General features: G+C 51.6%; 7 protein-coding genes across 7 annotated transcripts; 4 read left to right on the top strand and 3 right to left on the bottom strand.

Annotated features, from left to right (window-relative positions):
* Window positions 1–799: 799 nt before the first annotated feature.
* MAA_05308 (Major facilitator superfamily domain protein) lies at window positions 800–2384 on the top strand (the record flags this gene model as incomplete). The annotated part of the gene is made up of 2 exons (XM_007823306.1): window positions 800–1087; window positions 1278–2384. 2 exons carry the CDS (start codon window positions 800–802, stop codon window positions 2382–2384), a joined length of 1395 nt encoding a protein of 464 aa, XP_007821497.1.
* Window positions 2385–2982: 598 nt separating this feature from the next.
* MAA_05309 (WD40 repeat 2) lies at window positions 2983–4422 on the top strand (the record flags this gene model as incomplete). The annotated part of the gene is made up of 1 exon (XM_007823307.1): window positions 2983–4422. The coding sequence occupies one exon, from the start codon at window positions 2983–2985 to the stop codon at window positions 4420–4422; it is 1440 nt and encodes a 479-aa protein (XP_007821498.1).
* A 357-nt stretch (window positions 4423–4779) lies between these two features.
* On the bottom strand, window positions 4780–7998 carry MAA_05310 (2-oxoglutarate dehydrogenase E1 component; the record flags this gene model as incomplete). Its single annotated transcript, XM_007823308.1, has 2 exons — window positions 4780–5324; window positions 5394–7998. 2 exons carry the CDS (start codon window positions 7996–7998, stop codon window positions 4780–4782), a joined length of 3150 nt encoding a protein of 1049 aa, XP_007821499.1.
* A 1113-nt stretch (window positions 7999–9111) lies between these two features.
* On the top strand, window positions 9112–11118 carry MAA_05311 (RNA polymerase II transcription factor; the record flags this gene model as incomplete). Its single annotated transcript, XM_007823309.1, has 2 exons — window positions 9112–9250; window positions 9305–11118. The coding sequence occupies 2 exons, from the start codon at window positions 9112–9114 to the stop codon at window positions 11116–11118; spliced, it is 1953 nt and encodes a 650-aa protein (XP_007821500.1).
* A 399-nt stretch (window positions 11119–11517) lies between these two features.
* On the bottom strand, window positions 11518–14556 carry MAA_05312 (ATPase, AAA-type, core; the record flags this gene model as incomplete). The annotated part of the gene is made up of 1 exon (XM_007823310.1): window positions 11518–14556. One exon carries the CDS (start codon window positions 14554–14556, stop codon window positions 11518–11520), a length of 3039 nt encoding a protein of 1012 aa, XP_007821501.1.
* A 1290-nt stretch (window positions 14557–15846) lies between these two features.
* MAA_05313 (Zn(2)-C6 fungal-type DNA-binding domain protein) lies at window positions 15847–17361 on the top strand (the record flags this gene model as incomplete). Its single annotated transcript, XM_007823311.1, has 1 exon — window positions 15847–17361. The coding sequence occupies one exon, from the start codon at window positions 15847–15849 to the stop codon at window positions 17359–17361; it is 1515 nt and encodes a 504-aa protein (XP_007821502.1).
* A 637-nt stretch (window positions 17362–17998) lies between these two features.
* Window positions 17999–19925, bottom strand: MAA_05314 (ATP synthase beta chain; the record flags this gene model as incomplete). Its single annotated transcript, XM_007823312.1, has 6 exons — window positions 17999–19245; window positions 19312–19354; window positions 19420–19505; window positions 19582–19603; window positions 19665–19809; window positions 19915–19925. 6 exons carry the CDS (start codon window positions 19923–19925, stop codon window positions 17999–18001), a joined length of 1554 nt encoding a protein of 517 aa, XP_007821503.1.
* Window positions 19926–20234: the final 309 nt, after the last annotated feature.

Genomic DNA, 20234 nt, shown 5'->3' with positions numbered 1-20234 from the left:
CTTGTCCTAGTACGATGCACAGTAAATGCGGCCATTGTTGCAGCCCGTGGTATGCGGAAATGCCCAAAGATTCGCTGTGTGGTAGTACGTGATGGCCTCATGGTGGTGAGTGACATGGCTGAGAGACAAATGTCACTTTTCGGAGGAGCCGCCAGAACAAGTTGAAAACTGATGGCGGCTGATGTGTCCTCCGTCACAGATGAAAGGTTATAGGCAGTCACGTGGGATCCAGGCACATGGCGGATCAAGTTGTCCCAGTCAAGTCAAGTAACGATGATGAAGACACACATCTCTGGGCGGTTAAGATCTGGACCACCAGGACTTGAGGTCTTGTTTTCCATGTCCCGTTATCGGGGATGGGTACGGAGTAGTTACAAAGCACCTGCCCAAGAAACTAGGAAGAAAGAGGGGGTCCCTCATCGCTCTCAATCATGGAGCCTCGTATCAACATGCAGCATATGTGGAGGCGCCCAAGTTCCAACTTGCTTTGCGACATGGGTTCCTATGCCTAAGTATGTATGTACGTGGGATGCGTCCGGTAACCACGCCGACCGTATTCCATCATCCCGATTCGTTCTGTCTGGCCGGACATTCACTCGCATTTCATAGTCATCTAGAAACCACACTATCGGATCGCCAAATGCAAAGATGACTTGAATGCTTGGTGAAATAGGACACAATACTGCCCTCTACTATCGGCACATCTGTCCTTTCTTCGCCCACTTTCTTTATATTTATTTAACAGACCATCCAAGCTTTGCCCTCTTTCCGTGTCTCTGTATAGCCGTTGCCTCTCGACATGGCGAGCCCTCAACTCTCTACGCCTGTGCCCAGATGGACGGGTTTCCAGGACAGTAACGAAGACCAACTATCCCACGACAACGAGTCGGCCGCTGCCAGTCTCTTGCGAAACACAGAAGATGGTGCTGAAGTAGCTGGTGATGATCTCCAAGATGACGCAGACAGCTGCGAAGTCGATAACAACCCCCGTCGTGAAGCATGGAACAATCCACGAATCAACATGTATCGATATTGCGCGGTCAATTTGTCATTTTTCGTTATGGGCATGCATGACGGCTGCATCGGCGTATGTATCAAAACCGATTGCACGGCTCATTCTATTCCATCTTGACTCGAAGAATTGTATGATATGCTGATACGCACGACTTCTTTTCTCGTAACACCAGGCTCTTCTCCCATATGTGAGTTGGCCTTGTGTGTAGATGGTCGCGTCTACCTACCATGTGACATAAATAAACGAAGCTGACCCTCACTAGATCGAAGAATACTATGATATAAACCATACCACTGTCTCAACAATATTCATAGTGCCGTTTCTTGGATATGTTACCGCAGCACTGTCGAATAACTGGATTCACTATCAGGTTGGCCAGCGAGGCATCGCATTCCTAGGCCCGCTCTTCCGCCTCATTGGATATGTTCCAATAGTCTTTCGTCCGCCATTTCCTCTTCTACCCATACTCTTCATGTTCACTGGATTTGGAAGTGGTATTGAAGACAGCGCTTACAATGCGTGGGTCGGCAACATGCACCAAACCAACGAGCTGCTGGGCATCATTCATGGGGCGTTTGGTCTCGGCGCAACTGTGGCACCTATCATTTCGTCGACGATGGTGGCCAAGCTGAAGATGCCCTGGTACTCTTTCTACTACATTTTCATCTTGGTTGTGTGTGTTGAGCTTTCCTTTGGACTGTGGGCTTTTTGGGGTGCTACTGGAGCAGCGCACCGCGAGAAGCTTCACAAAGGGGGCTCTGGTGGAGGAGCAAGGACGGCCACGGTCCTCCGAGAGCCCGTCACATGGCTAATCGCCATCTTTTTACTCCTGTATGCCGGTGCGGAGGTTAGTCTAGGTGGTTGGATCCCAACTTTCATGATGGAAGAGAGACATGCCGACGGTCTTCTGGCCGGCGTCACTGCCACACTCTTCTGGCTCGGCTTATCACTTGGCCGGATTGTTTTAGGTTTCGTCACGGGTCGGGTTGGAGAGAGGCTCGCCATCACCGCATATTTAGTATTATGCATTGCTTTTCAACTTGCATATTGGTTAATTCCCACCACAGTCGGTGCAATGTTGTTCGTATCGGCTTTGGGTTTCTTTCTGGGGCCGCTCTTTCCGGCCGCCATCGTCGTTGCAACCCAAGTACTACCTAGTGAGTATCATATCAGTGCTATTGGGTTCTCGTCTGCCATTGGAGGCGGTGGCGCTGCTGTCTTGCCATTTGCTGTTGGTGCCATCGCAGAAGGTCATGGCGTTGGAGTGCTGCAGCCTATTATTCTGGCAGTCTTGGTTTTCCTAATTGGAATATGGGTTTGTCTGCCCCGGAAAGCACGAGGGAGGAAGGGTGCCAATCTGGGAGAGTGACAAGGATGACAAGAAATATTTTGCTGAGAGTTTGAAGAGTTTAAACCAGATCTAGGCGTGGCTAATATGTATGGAGGTGAATCACCAACCAACGCGGACATGCATGGATGGAGTCGAGGTTGGACAGTATATGAGGGGTGCAATGATGCTAGAAAGCTTCGATGTAGATGACGGAACGATTAAATAAATATACTCTATAGAAATCACAATTTTTTTTTTAAATAAATACTTTCTTTGCGCAATCCTGAATGTCAACGTACGGGATGGTCGAGTTTAGATGTGCCGTGCCGCAATCCCTTCCTACTTTACTCGGTCGTATCTTATCAGCGGGGCAACAGGTCCAGAACTGCAATTTGATGGCCGCAGTGTGTGCGACTTCAGGATTGAACTGCAAAGTACAGAGTACCTATTCCACCGTGGCGAACACCTCAAGCCTTCCATCTTCGCGTTTACAACGCCATCTCCGCCATTCCAGCTGCCCTGGCTCGATCCGACCGCTACAGTCGAATGCTGGGGAAGCCTTCGGGTCCCCTCTGTCATCAATCTATCCACGAGCCCGCAAACGACCCTTGAACCGCTTGAATCGTGTACCCTGAAAATGTCCCCCGCAGCGTCACGTTGCTCGTCAACGACGGCTACCATTACCTTGATCCAACCTTTCCAACCTGATCTCCATGAACGAGCATGGGCATCAATACCGCACCCGACCCTCCCCTTGATTGCGACAGCCCACGCAAAGTCCGTCACCGTGTTTTCTCTGTCCACGCTTTCGTGCCATAGCAACCTAACCGGCGGCCATACCCGATCCGTTCGATCCGTAGCCTGGAAGCCTGGCCTACAGCCTCATAAGCTGTGCCTCGTGTCCGGAAGCTTTGATGCTACCGCGGGACTATGGCGCTGGGACGGCGACTCTACAGCGGCGACCGCTGGGGCACCTCCGGATGAGAATGAGGTAGAAATCACAGCCTTGGGCAGAAAGGTGGGAAGCGCCGACAGCGACGAGACGAGCCATGTTGGCGACAAGGACTGGGAGTTCACACTGGTTCTGGAAGGCCACGACTCGGAGATAAAAGGCTGTGCGTTTGCACCGTCCGGCGCATACCTTGCCACCTGTTCGCGCGACAAGTCCGTGTGGATCTGGGAGGACATTGGCGCATCCGAAACAGACGACGAGTGGGAAACCGTTGCCGTGCTTAATGAGCACGAGGGAGATGTCAAAGCCGTGGCTTGGTGTCCAGATGTTCCGGGGAGGAATTCTCGCCGCCAGTACAGCTCCGACGTCCTTGCCAGCGCCAGCTACGACAACACCGTCCGTATATGGCGCGAGGACGGTGATGGCGAATGGGTCTGTGTCGCGGTTCTGGAAGGCCACGAAGGAACCGTCTGGGGTATTGAATGGGAGCCGCGGCCTAACAACGACCGCTTCCCACGCTTACTTAGCTACTCTGCCGATGGGACGGTGCGCCTGTGGACGCTCCAGCAAGATCCAGAGGGCCAAGAAGACAACGATGGATTCGGGGCGGGGAGCCGAAGTTCTCTTGGGGGCATTCCCAACACCATGAGGAGGTCTCTGAGAGAGGAATGGACATGTGCTGCTGTTTTGCCCACGGCTCACGATCGAGATGTATACTCTGTCACTTGGAGCAAGGATTCCGGCTTGGTTGCCACCACAGGAAGGGACGGCAAGGTTGCTCTCTACAAAGAAGCTGACACCCCGTCTGTATCTGTGACAGCCTCTGAAGGGCAGCATGACAATACTGCCTGTATTGATGGCTCTGTCATGCCGAGCATGTCTAATGCGCAGCCTTCAACAATGGCACCATCTCCGACAACGTGGGAATTGCTAACTACAATACCCAATTCTCATGGACCATTCGAAGTAAACCATATAACCTGGTGTCGGCGTTATGATGCTGGCTCTGAGAAACGAGGAGAGGAGGAGATGCTGGTGACTACTGGTGACGATGGTATAGTCCGCTCGTGGCAAGTCAGGGTGGATGATGCGCCGAGGGCGGGAGGTCCGGAGCAGTGTATATGAGTAGAGATAGAGCATACCGTCAATGGCACATATCACCCGGCAAGAGAAGTCGACTGCTATCTTAAGTCCATCAAGCTTCAAGACATGCTCATATTCGTATCTCCATAGGATCAAACAAAACAGATGCCATTTTCTACCGTACCGAAGCCACGCTATGGGAACAATGGTACAGGTACTACTATAATAGTTGCCCTCGGAAGGGTAATTTTTATGGTACAAATACTACACAAGGGGAGCCTACCTTTTCATTTTCAAGCCATCTGCACCACAGGCATAACTCCATTTCTAAATCTTCCGCAGCGACACTATCGGACTTCTTCACGAAACCGTTCCATTATTCTAATATTTGTTCGTCGCTTACTCGCCCTTCAGCTTGTCCTGCTTCACGGTGAAAGCCATTTCCAAGAAATCCTCTTCTTCTTTCTTGTGCAGATGTTTCGCGCCAGTGGCAACAGACGCACTCGGATTACGGCCAGCGTACATGACATGTTTTCGGTCGTGGTACTGGGTCTGGTTGAGAAGAGTCTCAATGCGGGGTTGGGTGAAGCTCCAAGCACCAGCGTTGAGAGGTTCCTCCTGAGCCCAGACAATGGTTTTGGCGTTAGGGTACATGTCGAGGTTCTCCTTCAGCTGCTGCCAAGGGAATGGGTTTAGCTGCTCAATGCGGGTGAAAGCCACGTTGTCAATCTTGTTGTCGGCTCGGTACTTATGTAGGGCAGCCCAGACCTGACCAGTGCACAGAATGACGCGGTCAATCTCCTCAGGGGCCTTGATTGCACCAGTTTGATGCTCAGGATCAGGGATAATCCACTGGAAGCCAGCATCCTTGCCACTGAAATCCTCAATATTTGAGCGAGCGAGCGGGTGGCGGAGCAAAGACTTGGAGAAAAATATGACAAGAGCTGAGCGTATGTTAGTTGATGGTGTTGTTCATAAAATGCACTGAAATGAATGCCCGGGGGTAGACTTACGCTTTCGGAACTGTCGGTGCATCTGTCGGCGCAGAACATGGAACAAGTTGGCTGGGGTTGTCATGTAGGCAATCTGCATGTTGCAGTCTTGGTGCTGTCTCGCAAGCTTCTCCTCAGTCGGGAAAATACGAGGATCCTCGTTGGACAACTGGAGATAACGTTCCAGACGACCAGACGAGTGCTCGGGGCCTTGACCATCATACCCGTGAGGGAGAGACATAACAAGACCAGTTCGCTGCATCCACTTCACTTCTCCAGAGGCAATAAACTGGTCGATGATACACTGAGCATTGTTGGCAAAGTCACCGAACTGGGCTTCCCACATAACCAGGGCATTGGGTGACTGCAGGGAGTAACCGTACTCGAACCCAAGGGCACCAAACTCACTCAGGGAGGAGTTGGAGATGACAAATTTGCCCTGGTCCTTACTAATGTGCTGCAGTGGGGTGTATGTCTTCTCGTTCTCTTGTTCATGGAAGACGGCATGACGTTGAGAGAATGTGCCTCGCTCAACATCTTGGCCAGAAACACGAACGTGGTATCCTTCAGTGACCAAGGTACCAAACGCTAGAGCCTCTGCGGTGGGGAAATCAATATTCTTTCCTTCAACAACAGACTTAGTCCGGTTGGTAAGAATGCGCTTCAGGTTACGATGAATCTGGAAACCTTCAGGGGCAGAGCCAATGACTTCGCCAACGTGGTCTAGAGTCTTCCTGTCCACACCAGTAGCGTGGTGAGGGAGGATCTCCGTAGCTAGCTCCTTGGGGGACTTGAAGCCATTCCACGCAGAAGTAGTCCACTCCTTGGAGGTGGGAGTGTAGTCCTTGGACTTGTCAAAGCTCTCTTCAAGCATACCCCAAACCCATTGTTTGTGCTCTTCAATATCTTCCTTTGTGAAAGTGCCTTCTCGTAAAAGCTTGTTGACATAGACGTCAATCTGAGGCTCCTTCTGCTGAATTCTCTTGTACATGAGGGGTTGGGTGAACGACGGCTGATCCGTTTCGTTGTGGCCATGCTTTCGGTAGCAGATTAAGTCAATGACAACATCGTGCTGGAACTCGGCACGCCAGTCAGCAGCCAGCTGGCAAACAAAGTTGACAGCTTCGACGTCATCGGCATTGACGTGGAAGACAGGGGCGTCGATAGCCTTGGCAATGTCAGTGCAGTAGGCTGTAGAGCGGGCGAATCGAGGGTCAGTTGTGAAGCCAATTTGGTTGTTCACAACAAGATGAATCGTGCCCCCAGTTGAGAAGGCAGGTAGGGAGTGGAAACCCAAACATTCGTAAACAATGCCCTGGGCAGCAAAGGCAGCATCGCCATGCAGGAGAACCCCCATGGCGGTTCTGTGGGTCTTCTCATCATTATTGTAGTGCTGGATAGCTCGAGTCTTGCCCAGGACAACAGGGTCTTCGGCTTCCAAGTGAGAAGGGTTTGCGACCAGTGAGAGCTGAACGCGTTTACCCGACGGAGTAGGACGCTCAAAGTTCATTCCCAAGTGGTACTTGACATCGCCTGAACCCTCGTCCTCAGCACCTAGTGTACCAGCAAATTCTGAAAAGATCGATTCGTTCGGTTTGCGCACAACGTTGCTGAGAACGTTGAGACGACCACGGTGAGGCATGCCAATGACGATGTCCTTGACACCATAATCCACACTGCGGTCAATCAAAGCCTTCATACCAGGGACAAGGGTCTCGCAGCCCTCCAGCCCAAACCGCTTATCATTAGGATACTTGGTTGCCAGGAAAGACTCGAAGCTGGAACTCCAAATAAGCCGATCAAGGACGCGACGCTTCTCGTCAATGGAGTACTTGAACGGCTGGGGAACTTCGAGACGCTCACGCAGCCAGTCGCACTTCTCGCGATCGGGAATGTGAATGAACTCGACACCCCAGGATCCGGCGTAGATCCTCTCACAAGCGGCCACAATTTCTCGGAGTGTCATCTTATCACGGCCTTCGCGTTTGAATCGAGGCAAAATACCGGGACCCAGGGTATATTCGGTGTCAAGGTCGGCTTCGGTGAATCCATAGTGTTCGAGGGTCAGTTCTTTGGGCTTGATGTTACCAAAGCCCTCAGCAGTGTTCCTGATACCAAGAGGATCAATGTTGGCCTTGTGATGGCCACGGGCCTGGTAGGCGCGGACGAGCAGCTGCACTTTCAGATGATTTGTAACATCAGAGCCATCATCAAGTGCTAGGTTGCCGGCAAGACGGGGCACGCCCCCAGTCATGTTTGGAACCAAGTTTGGCGGCGGCTGAAAAGCCTGGGAAATGGGCATGTCGCCACTTTCCATGTTCTTGAAATAGACCTGCCAGGACACGTGAACACTCTTGGGATCCTGCTTCCACTGCATGTACATCTCATCAATGTAATTGGCAGCGCCTCCAGACAGAAAGTTGTCACTCGGGTCCGGCGGCGAGTGGAGGGCATCAGTTGCGTAGGACCTCGCGGCCGTCGCAGCCAGCGGACGGCGGACGGCGGCGAGCTTCCATGATGACGTTCGGGCAGAGACTGTCGGGATGGAGCTTCTTGACAGAGCTGCGGAGCATCGAGCACCGCGGAGCACCTGTGAACTAGCTCTACAGAGCGGATTCCTCAACATGGTGAGGGTTGATGACGGGGAGCTTCAGGAGACGAGAGACAACAGATGGGTGACGGGTTAACACTCAATCGATCGATGCATTCCCCAGTTTCTTGATCGCAAGTTGATCAGAAAAGAATGGCAGGGCAAGTTGCCGATGGAAGCAACGGAGCTGGGGAGTCGGTTGGGGGCAAAAAGAGATGAGATAAAGAAGTCGAAGTTGCGCAGCTGGTAGTGCCCGGGAGCCATTTACAAAAAACCTGCTTGCACCGGCGGGCAAACAGCGGCTGGTTTCCGGGGCGGCAACTCGAGTGCTGCAATTTTCGGGCGTGCCGGGCCAGAGGCACCTGGGAGGTCACGGCAGTGGCCCAGGGGGGTCACAGGGCATCCTCAATGCATTGACTCTGCGTGCGTCGCATCCACAGGGGCATGGCCAGCCACTCACAGCACTGCTATTCACCTTGAGTGTTGCAGGTGGCCCATCCAGGCCCTTGCTCTAGAATCCGGCCACCCTGCTGACTGCAAGCTGACAAGGCCCGAGACGGTGCCTGTCGCAAAGGGCGTGCACTGTTACCAGGCTGTCTAGGCCCTGAGACCGCTACAGTATGGTACATTGCAGATCACACGGTACGGGTTGGGTAGGGGGAGTTATTACCGGGTCGCGGCGTGATGTCAAGACACTTTACCGACGCCACAGCCCTCGGTCAAGCCACACGCTTCCGAGCAGCTTCAGTCAGTCACCAGCCTCGCAGCCACGTTAGATACGATACGACATGTCAGCCGTCGGGACCTCAGACAGCGTTTACCTAACTGCCTTCGCAGCTCCTGCCTTCACTCACACTGCGCCTTCATCAAAGAACTTTGTCAGCCCTTTGTCAATACCGCAAAAGAGACCGTGTCCCGTAATCTATCTTCTCATACAGTTTGGGGTGGATTCTTTCTCATCGGCACCTCCTACAGAGCTCAGCTCACGCCACGCATGACATCTTTGATAGTCCAGTTCGGCGTGGTGAGCTGAGTGAGGTAGGCGAGGACTTCAGTACGGAAGCTGTGGACAATGCTCAGTAACCACAACGGCGAGAAAAGAACGAACCGCAGTCAAGACGTCACGGCCTCTGCGCGCTGGAATCAGCCATGGCCGCTCCCGCAGGTCGCACCTTGTTTAAAAAGAAGGATGGAATTCTCACCTTAACGGATGACTACCAAATTGTCACATGGACTCCAAATAGCGGTGGACCCCCGACAATTTCTTTACCAGTGTCTAACATCACGAGTAAGAAAGCTTCATGTGTAGTCATTTTGTCTTCGTTTATGCTTTCTAACACAGGTGCCTCAGATCTTCAGCAGACTCCAGAAACGGCTGCTAAGGTCATGTTAAAGATTTTTGAAAAGGCAGACAATGGAGCCGACCCTGCAACGTACCTCTTCCACTTTAACACAGCAGAAGCAAAGGCCGAAGCAAAGGCTGTCAAGGATGTTCTATCCAAGATCCTGGCTGATATGAGGAGCCATGATGCCGGCGTGCCTCGTCCAAATGTTGCCACGCCGACAGCTGGAGGTGCCTCGACTCCTGCCGCTGCTGGCAGTGGGTCGGCAGCCATTGCATTTGCAAGCGCAGTAAACTCTCAGGCTTCGTCATCAACGAGGTGGTTCGATGACAATCAGCTGAAAAATGACATAGAGCTGCAACAGTCGCTGATGAAGAAAGACAAAAGTCTTCACCAAACATACGTGGAGGCCATAACCACAAAACCAGAGTCGATATCTGGCGCGGCATTCAACTCACAATTTTGGTCTACGCGCACGAACTTACTCAGAGCCCACGCTATCGAAATAAATCAGAAAAAGGGGGCGTATAACGTCCTCTCGACAGTCAAACCACGCACCGTTGACGGAGAGTTGAAACTAAATATTAGTGTCGAGCAAGTTCAGATGATATTTGCACAACATCCGCTGGTCAAACGAATCTATAACGAGAACGTCCCAAAGCTTTCGGAAGCGGATTTTTGGTCCCGGTTTTTTCTTAGCCGTTTGTCGAAGAAGCTCAGAGGGGAGCGGATAACCGACAATGATACTCAAGATCCCCTGTTCGACAAGTACGATGTGACTGAAAATACCGAAGGCGTTCAAAGCAAAATCATGGCCCAAAGTGTTCCCCACATCATTGATATAGAAGGAAACGAGGAAAACCAGGGAGGTTTTAAGGGTGGTAATGCCAAGGATGTCGAGATGAGGCCTAGGGCAAACATACCTATCGTGAAGACTTTGAATAGTCTAAGCGAGAAGATCATGGCTAATGTCGCGCCATCTGATGTGTATGATGACAACGGTAGCAGGGAACGGGATGAGTTCAATGAGCTGGCACTTCGAGACTTGCGTGGGAATACAGCGGAGCATCGCATCATGCTCAACGTAAAGGAGCAAAACAGGTTCTTTCAAAAGCAAGACTCCGCACCATCAGAGAATGCTCGTGTGTTTGCGACACAAAAACCGAAAGAGGTTTTGTCCAAGATTAGGAACACGTTGCGGAAATTTGAAACAGACTCTAGCGACGGAGCCAGTTTACAGGCTGCCATAGCATTTGAAGACGAAAGCGACAGTGACGAGGAGAGCCAGAAACATATACAAGTCGGATCCAGAGCGGCCATCAAAGTCGCAGAAAAGGAGGTCATGGAGGGTGTTCTTCAACAGCGAGCACAAAAGTATGGCCACAGCACAGACGCAACGTCTCCCATGGGGTTACCTCCTTCCATGACAGAAAAATGCACCCTCACGCACGCGACAAGCATTGAATTTCTTCACCAGTTCTGGACTGCGTTTCTCTCGGGGGACCCAGATCGTGCAGCTGAGCTGCAATATCTGGCTGAATCTCTGAAACGATCCGCCGCCCGCGTCTCAGCCGTTGCGGAGGAGGCTGAAAAGGAGCGGGAGAGCGTCATTCGCCAGCGTAAACAAGAGATTCGCAACCACTTTGAACGTACGGGGAAGAAAATTAGGTGGAAGTCTGATATGGTTGGTGGTGGGCGAGACGCTGTTATCAAACTGATGCAGCCGGTGCTTGATGCTCTAGACAAGGCACAAGCTGAATACTCAAGAGCTCTAGCGGCTGAGGGAATTCAAATATCGACCGAGGGCTCATAAGTGGTCTCGTATTGGCAGAATGCGCTGGCATATGACTGGTTGGTGGAGAACTTCAGAGTAGAAATGCTTGTACAATGGATGTAAACGGATAGATGCATCCACTCATTCATGCTTTGGTTGTGGACGTTGTCGTGTTTCAAGAACCGACGACTACGCGGCAAGGTCGGAACAGGGCGATCCTACTCCTGTAATATATGTAAATAGTAGAGTTACATTTGCCAATCAGTTCGACATGGCAATTTTGCGGCAGGTCTATCAAAATCCAATGCTAGTGAAACGCAAACCTCCACCAGGTAAATACACAGTGTGCTCTGCTGCGATATCCCAACCTTCTATGTGGCTAAACTTGGCACCTGAGAAGTTCAACCCCCGTGCTGGTTGCAAAAACATCACCAAAATTCATTCCGCAGAGATTGTAGAACGAATTCTTGCCTCACTACCATTAGCATGTCCTTTGTTTTCAAGGATCCCGAATCCCATGGAGGCCTTCTTCTTCTGCCTTCGTCCGTTTCCATACTCCTCATCGAACCTGCGTATCAGCTTCAGCGACGTCATATCTTCGCTAATGCTTGCAGGTATTTGCTTCAAGGCAATTTCAAAATGATCCCTGCGCAAAACACGGCGCTCTGGGTAGTGGTATGGCTCAGGGCCCTCGTGTTTAGCGGCCATCTCATTCTCCTCCTCCACCGCGGCCATGGCAGCTGCAACACAAACGTTTTTAAGATCAGAGCCGGAATAATACGGAGTTTTCCGCGCCAGGTCGTCCAGTGACACAGAACCGTCCAATGACTCGTCTCGTAGGAGAAGACGCAAGATGGCTGCGCGGTCGGCATTCAGCGGCAGGTCCATGAGAATTTTGCGAGGTAACCTCCGCAGTACAGCATCGTCAAGATCAAAAGGTCGATTCGTCGCCACCATGATGAAAGCGTTTGTCTCTTCCATGCCATCCCACTCTTTCAAGAACTGGTTAATATGCTCGCGATGCGAGGCTCTATTGCTAAACATGCTGCGATTTGCAAGTAGAGAATCGGCTTCGTCAATAAAAACGACGCATGGCTCCAACTTTTTAGCCAAAGTGAAAACCGCGCGAATCAATTTCTCACTCTCTCCAACCCATTTATCATTGATCGTCGCGCCGCTAATTTCAAGCATATTGGCACCACTCTCCTTTGCCACAGCTTTGGCAAGCATCGTCTTACCAGTTCCAGGTGGCCCATACAACAAACAACCTGGTATCCTATCCTGAGAAAGCACGCCATAAGCAAAGGCGTCAGGGCGTACAAGGGCTAGTGATGTGAGCAGTTTGAGAGCAGATATAGTATCTTTCGGCGCATGGACATCTTCAAATGTTGTGCGAAGATTCTCCCGATTTATCTGCCCAGAAGAGATGCGCTTTTCGTACTCGTTGAGCTTCATTCCAATCCGTCCATCAGACTTAGGCTCTTCGCGACTCTGATGGTTTGTATCAGCTTCGATGTCCATCTCGCTGTCATCTTTGTCAAGGAAACGCTGGCCAGGCTGTTGTCGAAGCGGGCCCATGACACATCGTTCCAGGAATCCGATAGGGCCTGTCCCTGGATTTTGGTCGTCAAGCGCCCTGAAGGCGCAGGCCAGATGATACACTTCAGGAATAGGCAGAATGGAATCTCGCAAAAGGGAAAACTTGGGGTTCCCAGAATGGAGGTACGCTATGACGTTGTCGTTTGAAAGTTCTACCACCACTGGCGAGTCATTGGGGCTCAATGCTCTGAGCATGCGATTTATGTTGCAGATATTTTCTGCGAAGTAGTCTGCTTTTTGGAGGCTAAATCGGGCCTGTCCAGAACTAGCCTTTGCCACCGTCCGTCTTTCAACTCGATCTGCCTCAAGGTGTCGTGTAATGACCCAGTCGGTGGCTGCAAATTGGCTGACTGCATTCTGATACTCTTCAGAAGACTTCTCAGATGAGGATGTTCCTACAATAGCAATCTTCATTCCCTGGTGCCAAGCAGTGTCGACCAGTGTTCTCAGCCTGCCAAGCAATAGTGATCCTTCCAACGTCATGCTCAACTCAACAATGTCGTGAAGATGAATAAGAATGGGTCGCTGGGGCGTTTGCGAACCGGCCTTCAGCTCCGGGGCACGAATGATATGGTCCAAGATTTTGTCAATTTTAAGATTCTCCCATTTACTGAAACAATCATATTCGCCGTGTCTGATCTTTTGGAGGTCATCGTCAAGGGAGCCTGTGGATGCCCGCAAGCCGATAATGCCGGCCTCTGCATCATGGTCATCTTCTTCACTCAAGCGAGAGTTAACGCCAGGTTCTTTCGCAAGCTTGCCGTTTAATTCAGCAGTACGGAAGCCCATCATGGAAACCGCGCCGCGAGAATACGCCCAGTTTAAACCCAAGTAGTCGCCTACAAGCACTGACAGATCTTGCGCATCCAAGTGAATCAGGTCTGCGTCATTCCAGAATGCCAGATGCTCGCCTACAGCCTGGGATATAGACTTGCCCCCATATCCAGACATTGAGAGAATGGTTATTGGGCGCTTGCTAGATTTTGCGTCGAAGACTGTTGGTGGCAACGCTTGTAGATCGCGCTTGACTGCATGATGTATAGACAAGAGGGTATCTACTGGTAGGTCCGCAACGGCATGAGATAAGGGGTAAGCAAGTTGCTCCGCGTGGCCAAGTCGTTCGTCCAGGGAAAGAGTGAGGGCGAGAAGTTGGTCTCGAGAGTTTTGGGTGCGCTGATCGAGATGCTTGTATATGTCCCACCACCAAAACGGCCGCACTTTGTACGTATACTCGGGTTGCCTCGCCGGATAGATACAATCGACAATGTGCCACGCAGAATCGAGGATCATGTCCCAAATACGAACCACAGACTGAATAGAGGCGGGTGTGTTCCAGTGGCGGCCTTTATCGTGAGCTTTGGAGCGCTCAAAGTCCATTGCAAGTTCACAATCTCTCAGCAGTAAGGTGGTGAGAGCAGTATCGAAATACGACTGCAAGATTTGGTGCTTCTGTCTTGACAAGGACGTATGACCTTGGAAGAGACGCGACGTCTTTTCGCGCGTGGCATCTTCAAGAAGCGCCACCGGCAGCCGCGGTAGCCTCTCGACCGAGTAAAGGGATACGTTGTTATTGAGAAAGCTGGATGGCAGCTCGACAGGCGGCAGAGCGGAGGCTGCTCGTCGGCGAGCCAGGCGGTTCTTCAAAGCACCAGGTGTCTGGTTTCTCGCACGACCACCGGTGGTCTCGGTGGCAGGTTGCAGCTCGGGTTCATTGTCGTGTTCCGTGATGGAGTCATCGGACGGCTTGCCCCCAGGCACAGAGCCATTCCCGCTGCGACGATGAGGGGTCGAATGAAAGGCTCGCAAAAATGGTGCCCGAGAGGCTCTAGCCGTCACCACGATGGTCGCAGGTAGAGCTTTTAGAATAGGGGTCTGCATCCGGACGGCAGGTCAAAGGCGTGCGCGCGCGAAGAGAAGAGAAGAGAAGACAACAACGGCGCCGAGAAGGTTGCAAACCGGGATTTGGCACTAGATGTCATGGCCCAGCCGCAATGCCGACCGATACCTGGGCTGCTGCATCCTCAATTTCAACTCGATATCGACGTCTTTCTCGGTGTTTAGCAGCAGTAGAAAATCAAAGGCCAGGGTGAGGTGGTCAAGGAGGCCCCCACATTAGTAATTTTTGGCCCGACGCCGGCTTGCATAAGGGCAGTCAATAGTACTTAAAGTACTTAAGTAGTATTTAGTGGCTTTGGTGCCTGGTACTCCGTACTTTGGAAGTCAAGTTGATATGTAATGTCAATAGGTTGAAATGGCCGGCACCTGAGGTCAAATGTACAGCCCGCCCCAAACCAAATCAGGGCTTGGCTCCAGCATCAGCCTCCTCCATTCTGTGACGACATGGAGGCATAATAACACCAGGCCACATGTGCAGACTAATAGTTGGCAGCAAATCTGGACCCGTCAATTGTCTCCTCAGGCTCCCTCCGGCACTGGGCCGATCAATTGATCCCCAAAGCTCCATTCTTCTTCATCCAAAACCCGTCGTCCACTGGTCAGCTCTTGTCACTAGTGACTCACGAGCTCCTTCTAACACCTTGAGCATTTAATGGCGAATGCTCGAGTGCAGGAGAGTTGACGTCTTGGCCTTCCCAAGTCGAGGCTTCCAAACCGGGCAGCCGTTGGCTACCAGTTGACCTTTTGAGTTGGCTCGCTGACCTGCCGAGTAACTGCTCCGGTCCCGCAACACATGCAGCAATTGCGCGGCTCCCATCGCAAGGTGCCACCTCAAGTGCCGGCTATCAAGTAATAGCGATCCTACTTTCGAGCTCGTCTGGCCCCTGCCGACTGAAACCTTGGATCCTTCAACAGCGTGTGTATAGAAGGCCGCGGCGTGGTTCAGTGACCATCATGCTAACCTTGGAAACCTTGGGAAGCCAAGTAAGTGCCTTCCAATAGTCCGGTCTGTCATCTTGATGCGGCGCTCCTGACTACGGTGGGAGGTAAAGAGTATTTGACCAGACCAGGTACCCGGCTGTCGCGCTTTATACACATATGTACTCCAGTATATCGGTGTATACCTCTTGATGCACTTATATGCTGCAGTATATCAGTGTATACCTCTTGGTGGCAAATATATACTGCCGCCGACAAGACACCGCCGTGGACACCTCCCTCTCCATTACCCAGGGTTCAAAATATTCAGACAAGAAAAGACATGGTACCATAATGTCGGCCATAACCGGTAGCGACTCTTTGGTCTGGTCCCCGGATTCTCCTCCTCAAAACAAGCCCTATCATGCGAAACGGCCGCACAAGAAGTCCCGCCTTGGATGCCAGAATTGCAAAAGGCGCAAGGTCAAGTGCGACGAGAAACGTCCATCATGTGGAATATGCACTCTTCGTGGGGAAACTTGCGTCTTCGTTCTTCCAGCTGCCTCCCTCGATGTCAGCTCATCTAAACCAAAGTCGCCGTCAGCCTCCCCCGGCTCAAGGAAATCGTCCCCTGATTACAACAAGGCTCTCGTTTCCACACAAAACCAGTCCTCAGCGCCATTTACTACGACGCTATCTGATCGTCTTCAATCCCCTGACTTCATTGTTGTTCGGGAACCGCTCCAGATAGCGACTGGGTGCGACGCCATCGACATGAAAATTCTCTGGCATTTTTTGGGCCATACGTGTACCTCCTTCTCCATCGAGGGTGGCGACTCCAGGCCCATGGAGGACCTCATGCGAAAGACTGTCATGGATCACGCTTTCAGTGTCAAATTTTTGTACAATTGCGTCATGGCCTTGTCATGCCTTCATGCTTGTGAAACGACTGGCGACGACATGGGTGATCCCTATCGTCTTATACGCTACCAGGACGGTGTCTTTGAACCATTTTCTACGGCCATCAGGACCAGCGATCCAAAAACGTACGGCGCGCTTCTAGCCAATTCTCTTCTCTTAACTGCCTTATCGTCTCAGAATTTTCGCCTATCCCACGCTCCCGATCTCTACATTATTCAGTGGATGACCATCTGGCGTGGCATTGGAACGATTTTCCAGACAATAGATAGAGCTTCTTTGAGGAGCACCGGGTTAGAGCAATTGTTCTATCGGCCAGCTATGAATCTTACCGCGGCTGCCGCATACATACCTAGAAATCTCAATGTCTTGGTCTCGTCAATTCCAGCCGATGATCCCGATCAGGCCAACAGGAAAGCTTATACTCGAGTGCTTAGATATCTAGCAACCCTCTACCAACACATGCATCAAGGAGGTTTCGGGGCTGTAATGAAGCTTCGCATCATCACTTGGTTTACATATCTACCTCATGACTTTGTTCGGCTGGTACTGGACAAGAATTGCCGTGCTCTGGTCATTCTAGCACACTACGCCGCATTCCTCAAACTAACTATGGGAGTTTGGTGGTTGGTAGGCATAGGTGCTCGATCTCTCCGAGATATCTGTGCATTCCTCGGGCCAGCGTGGTCCAACGAACTCAAGATTCCACTCTCAGCAAGAGATATCGAGGATCCAATTGAGCTGGCAAGGCTAGTTCTGGACGATCCCACGTGGGAGCCACGTAGATCGCCGACTGATAAATGTGACGCACAGGAAGAACAAGAGACGAGGCAACTCGGCCTAGTAGACGACCAGGGTAGACCTGTCTACTACGAATCCGAAGCAAGGGCTGTCGTTCTGGCGAATCCAAGCCACCCAGGCGACGAACCAGTGTGGAACGCTGGTGAATAAGGGCTGATTTGCTGGCTCAGAATTGGCCAATACTTCGAGATGTTTAGTTCGAGGTCTATACAGTGGGAGGCGGAAAGTATTGGACCAGATCAGGTACCTGGCTATGGCGTTATCATCTACCATAGTAAATCAGTGTATACTTCTTAGTAGGTAAATATATTCTTCCACAGACTGCAGTACCTCGCACAAAGGTAGTCTCTTAGTTAGAGACCGGTTTCCCACCGAAGTTTAATGGCCACAGGATGACGGTAGCTCTGATGCGTGATGGATGCGAATTCCCCTCTTCGGTCAAGGGATGACGGCTTATTGGACGATATCACATGTGTGTCACAAGTATACTGGCCATCCAGTGGCCCGACCGTCTCTGACGGCATGAAGCAGAACCCTCGTCCTTGTATCACGGAAAAGACAGCACCTCCGCAATTTTCAACGAGCAATTAGCTACAAGTATGACAGGGATATAAGACACACGGAACAGATAGTAATTAAAGTAAAGAGGAAGTTTTATCATTGGTACACAGCCCACAAAAGAGACTAAATAGATGGAGCTTAGAAGAAACCTCCCCAGCCCCTCGGTTCCTCTGGTCTATACACAGGCTCCTTCTCCACACCCTCAGATATTATGTAGCTAAGGCGCCTAGTTCTTCTCCAAATCCGCAAGAATCTTCGCACCCTTCTCCTTAGCGGAGGCAAGGTCACCAACCATGTAGAAGGCATTCTCGGGAAGGCCGTCACCCTCACCGTTCAAGATAGCCTGGAATGAGGCAATGGTCTCCTTCAGGTCAACCAGCTTGCCCTCGATACCAGTGAAAACCTGAGCGACAGTGAAAGGCTGGCTAAGGAACCGCTGAATCTTACGGGCACGCTCGACAGTGAGCTTATCGGCCTCGGACAATTCATCCATACCCAGAATAGCAATGATATCCTGCAAGGACTTGTACTCCTGTAGAATCTGCTGGACACGGGTGGCCGTGTTGTAGTGCTCTTCACCAACGATACGGGGATCAAGCATACGAGAGGTAGAGTCGAGAGGGTCGACAGCGGGATAGATACCCAACTCAGAGATACCACGAGACAAGACAGTAGTGGCGTCCAAGTGAGCGAAGGTCGTGGCAGGGGCAGGATCCGTCAAATCGTCAGCAGGGACGTAGACAGCCTGGACGGAAGTAATGGAACCCTTCTTGGTGGTAGTAATACGCTCCTGCATACCACCCATGTCGACGGCAAGAGTAGGCTGGTAACCGACGGCGGAAGGAATACGACCCAGCAAGGCAGACACCTCAGAACCGGCCTGAGTGAATCGGAAAATGTTGTCAATGAAGAGTAGCACATCCTGGCCTTCCTGGTCACGGAAGTACTCAGCAATCGTCAGACCAGTAAGGGCGACACGAGCACGGGCACCAGGGGGTTCGTTCATCTGACCGAACACCAGGGCGACCTTTGACTCGCCATCCAGCTGAATGACGGAGGTTTCCTGCATTTCATGGTACAGATCATTACCCTCACGAGTACGCTCACCAACACCAGTGAAGACAGAGTAACCACCGTGAGCCTTGGCGATATTGTTGATAAGCTCCTGGATAAACACAGTCTTGCCGACACCAGCACCGCCAAAGAGACCAATCTTTCCACCACGAGCATAGGGAGCGAGCAGATCGACGACCTTGATACCAGTGACCAAAATCTCAGCAGAGGTGGACTGATCAATGAACTCCGGGGGCTCGGAATGGATGGGCAAGAACTTGTCAGTCTTGATGGGACCGCGCTCGTCAATGGGGTCACCAGTGACGTTGATGATACGACCCAGGGTAGCAGGGCCGACAGGAATGGTGATGGGAGCACCAGTGTCGGTGGCCTTGGCGCCTCGGACGAGACCTTCGGTACCTGTTACGTTGTTTAGAGCCTGCAGGGACTTCATGCCGGGGTTTCATGGGGAAAATTCAATCATACCGTCCATAGCAATGCAACGAACGACGTTCTCACCCAGATGTTGCTAAACATTATTGTCAGCCATAATGTTGGTACCGCATGGGTTTATTCTGATTAGCAGCGACATACGGAAACTTCTAGGACGAGCTTCTGGCCATTGTTGTCGGTCTCGAGGGAATTCAGAATAGCAGGCAACTTGGCGGTGTCGAACTTGACTATTGGCAGATCAGTTACAAGATTTCCCGTGTAGCAATGACCTTCCATTGGCTGTGGGGAAAGTCGGAGACCAACCGTCGACGACAGCACCGATAACCTAAACAATGTGGTTAGCCCAAAAAGGCCTCCCTGGCCGGGAATTGCGGAACTCTGCTTACCTGGTGAATCTTGCCGACACCAACGCTGGCAGAACTGGCGAATCTGCTGTTCAGGGGGAATCGGAGAGCGGCAGGCTTAAGGGCACGTCGCGAGGCGGCGGCCGAGAAGGTCGGGCGAGACGCCCTGGCGAAGGAGGAAATGCCGCTATAGAAAACATCCACGGGTCAGCTCAATCGCCTCAATCGGGCTCAATTGGCATAACGGGTGCGCAAAAAGCCCCTGAAGATACATCCAGGCGTCAAGACTCACCTCTTGAACATCTTGCCAGATGACAGAGAGCGATCAGATACGGGAGTGGAGAGAGGTTGGTTGGAACTGGGGGAGAATTTGCAGAGTGAGCAGTTTTGCTCGGAAGCGGACAACTTCGTCGGTTAGAGCTTTCTCTCCAATCACGTGACTCACTAGCCTGAAATTGTCCTGCACATGGGGCTTCACAGTGCAGACCTCGGGTTTTGCAGGAACGCCGTCCCCTTGGAGGGGGGGCTGAAATTTCAATGGCCAGTTGGCTTCTACGCGGCTATGATGCCAAGGCAAAAGCAAACAATATTCCATCGTACTCCGTCTCTGTG

This window comes from Metarhizium robertsii (genome assembly GCF_000187425.2).
Source record: "Metarhizium robertsii ARSEF 23 chromosome Unknown MAA_Scf_2, whole genome shotgun sequence".
NCBI classification, from domain to species: domain Eukaryota; kingdom Fungi; phylum Ascomycota; class Sordariomycetes; order Hypocreales; family Clavicipitaceae; genus Metarhizium; species Metarhizium robertsii.
The sequence above is the reverse complement of the archived record's forward strand: the minus strand, read 5'-3'. Positions and strand labels throughout refer to the sequence as shown.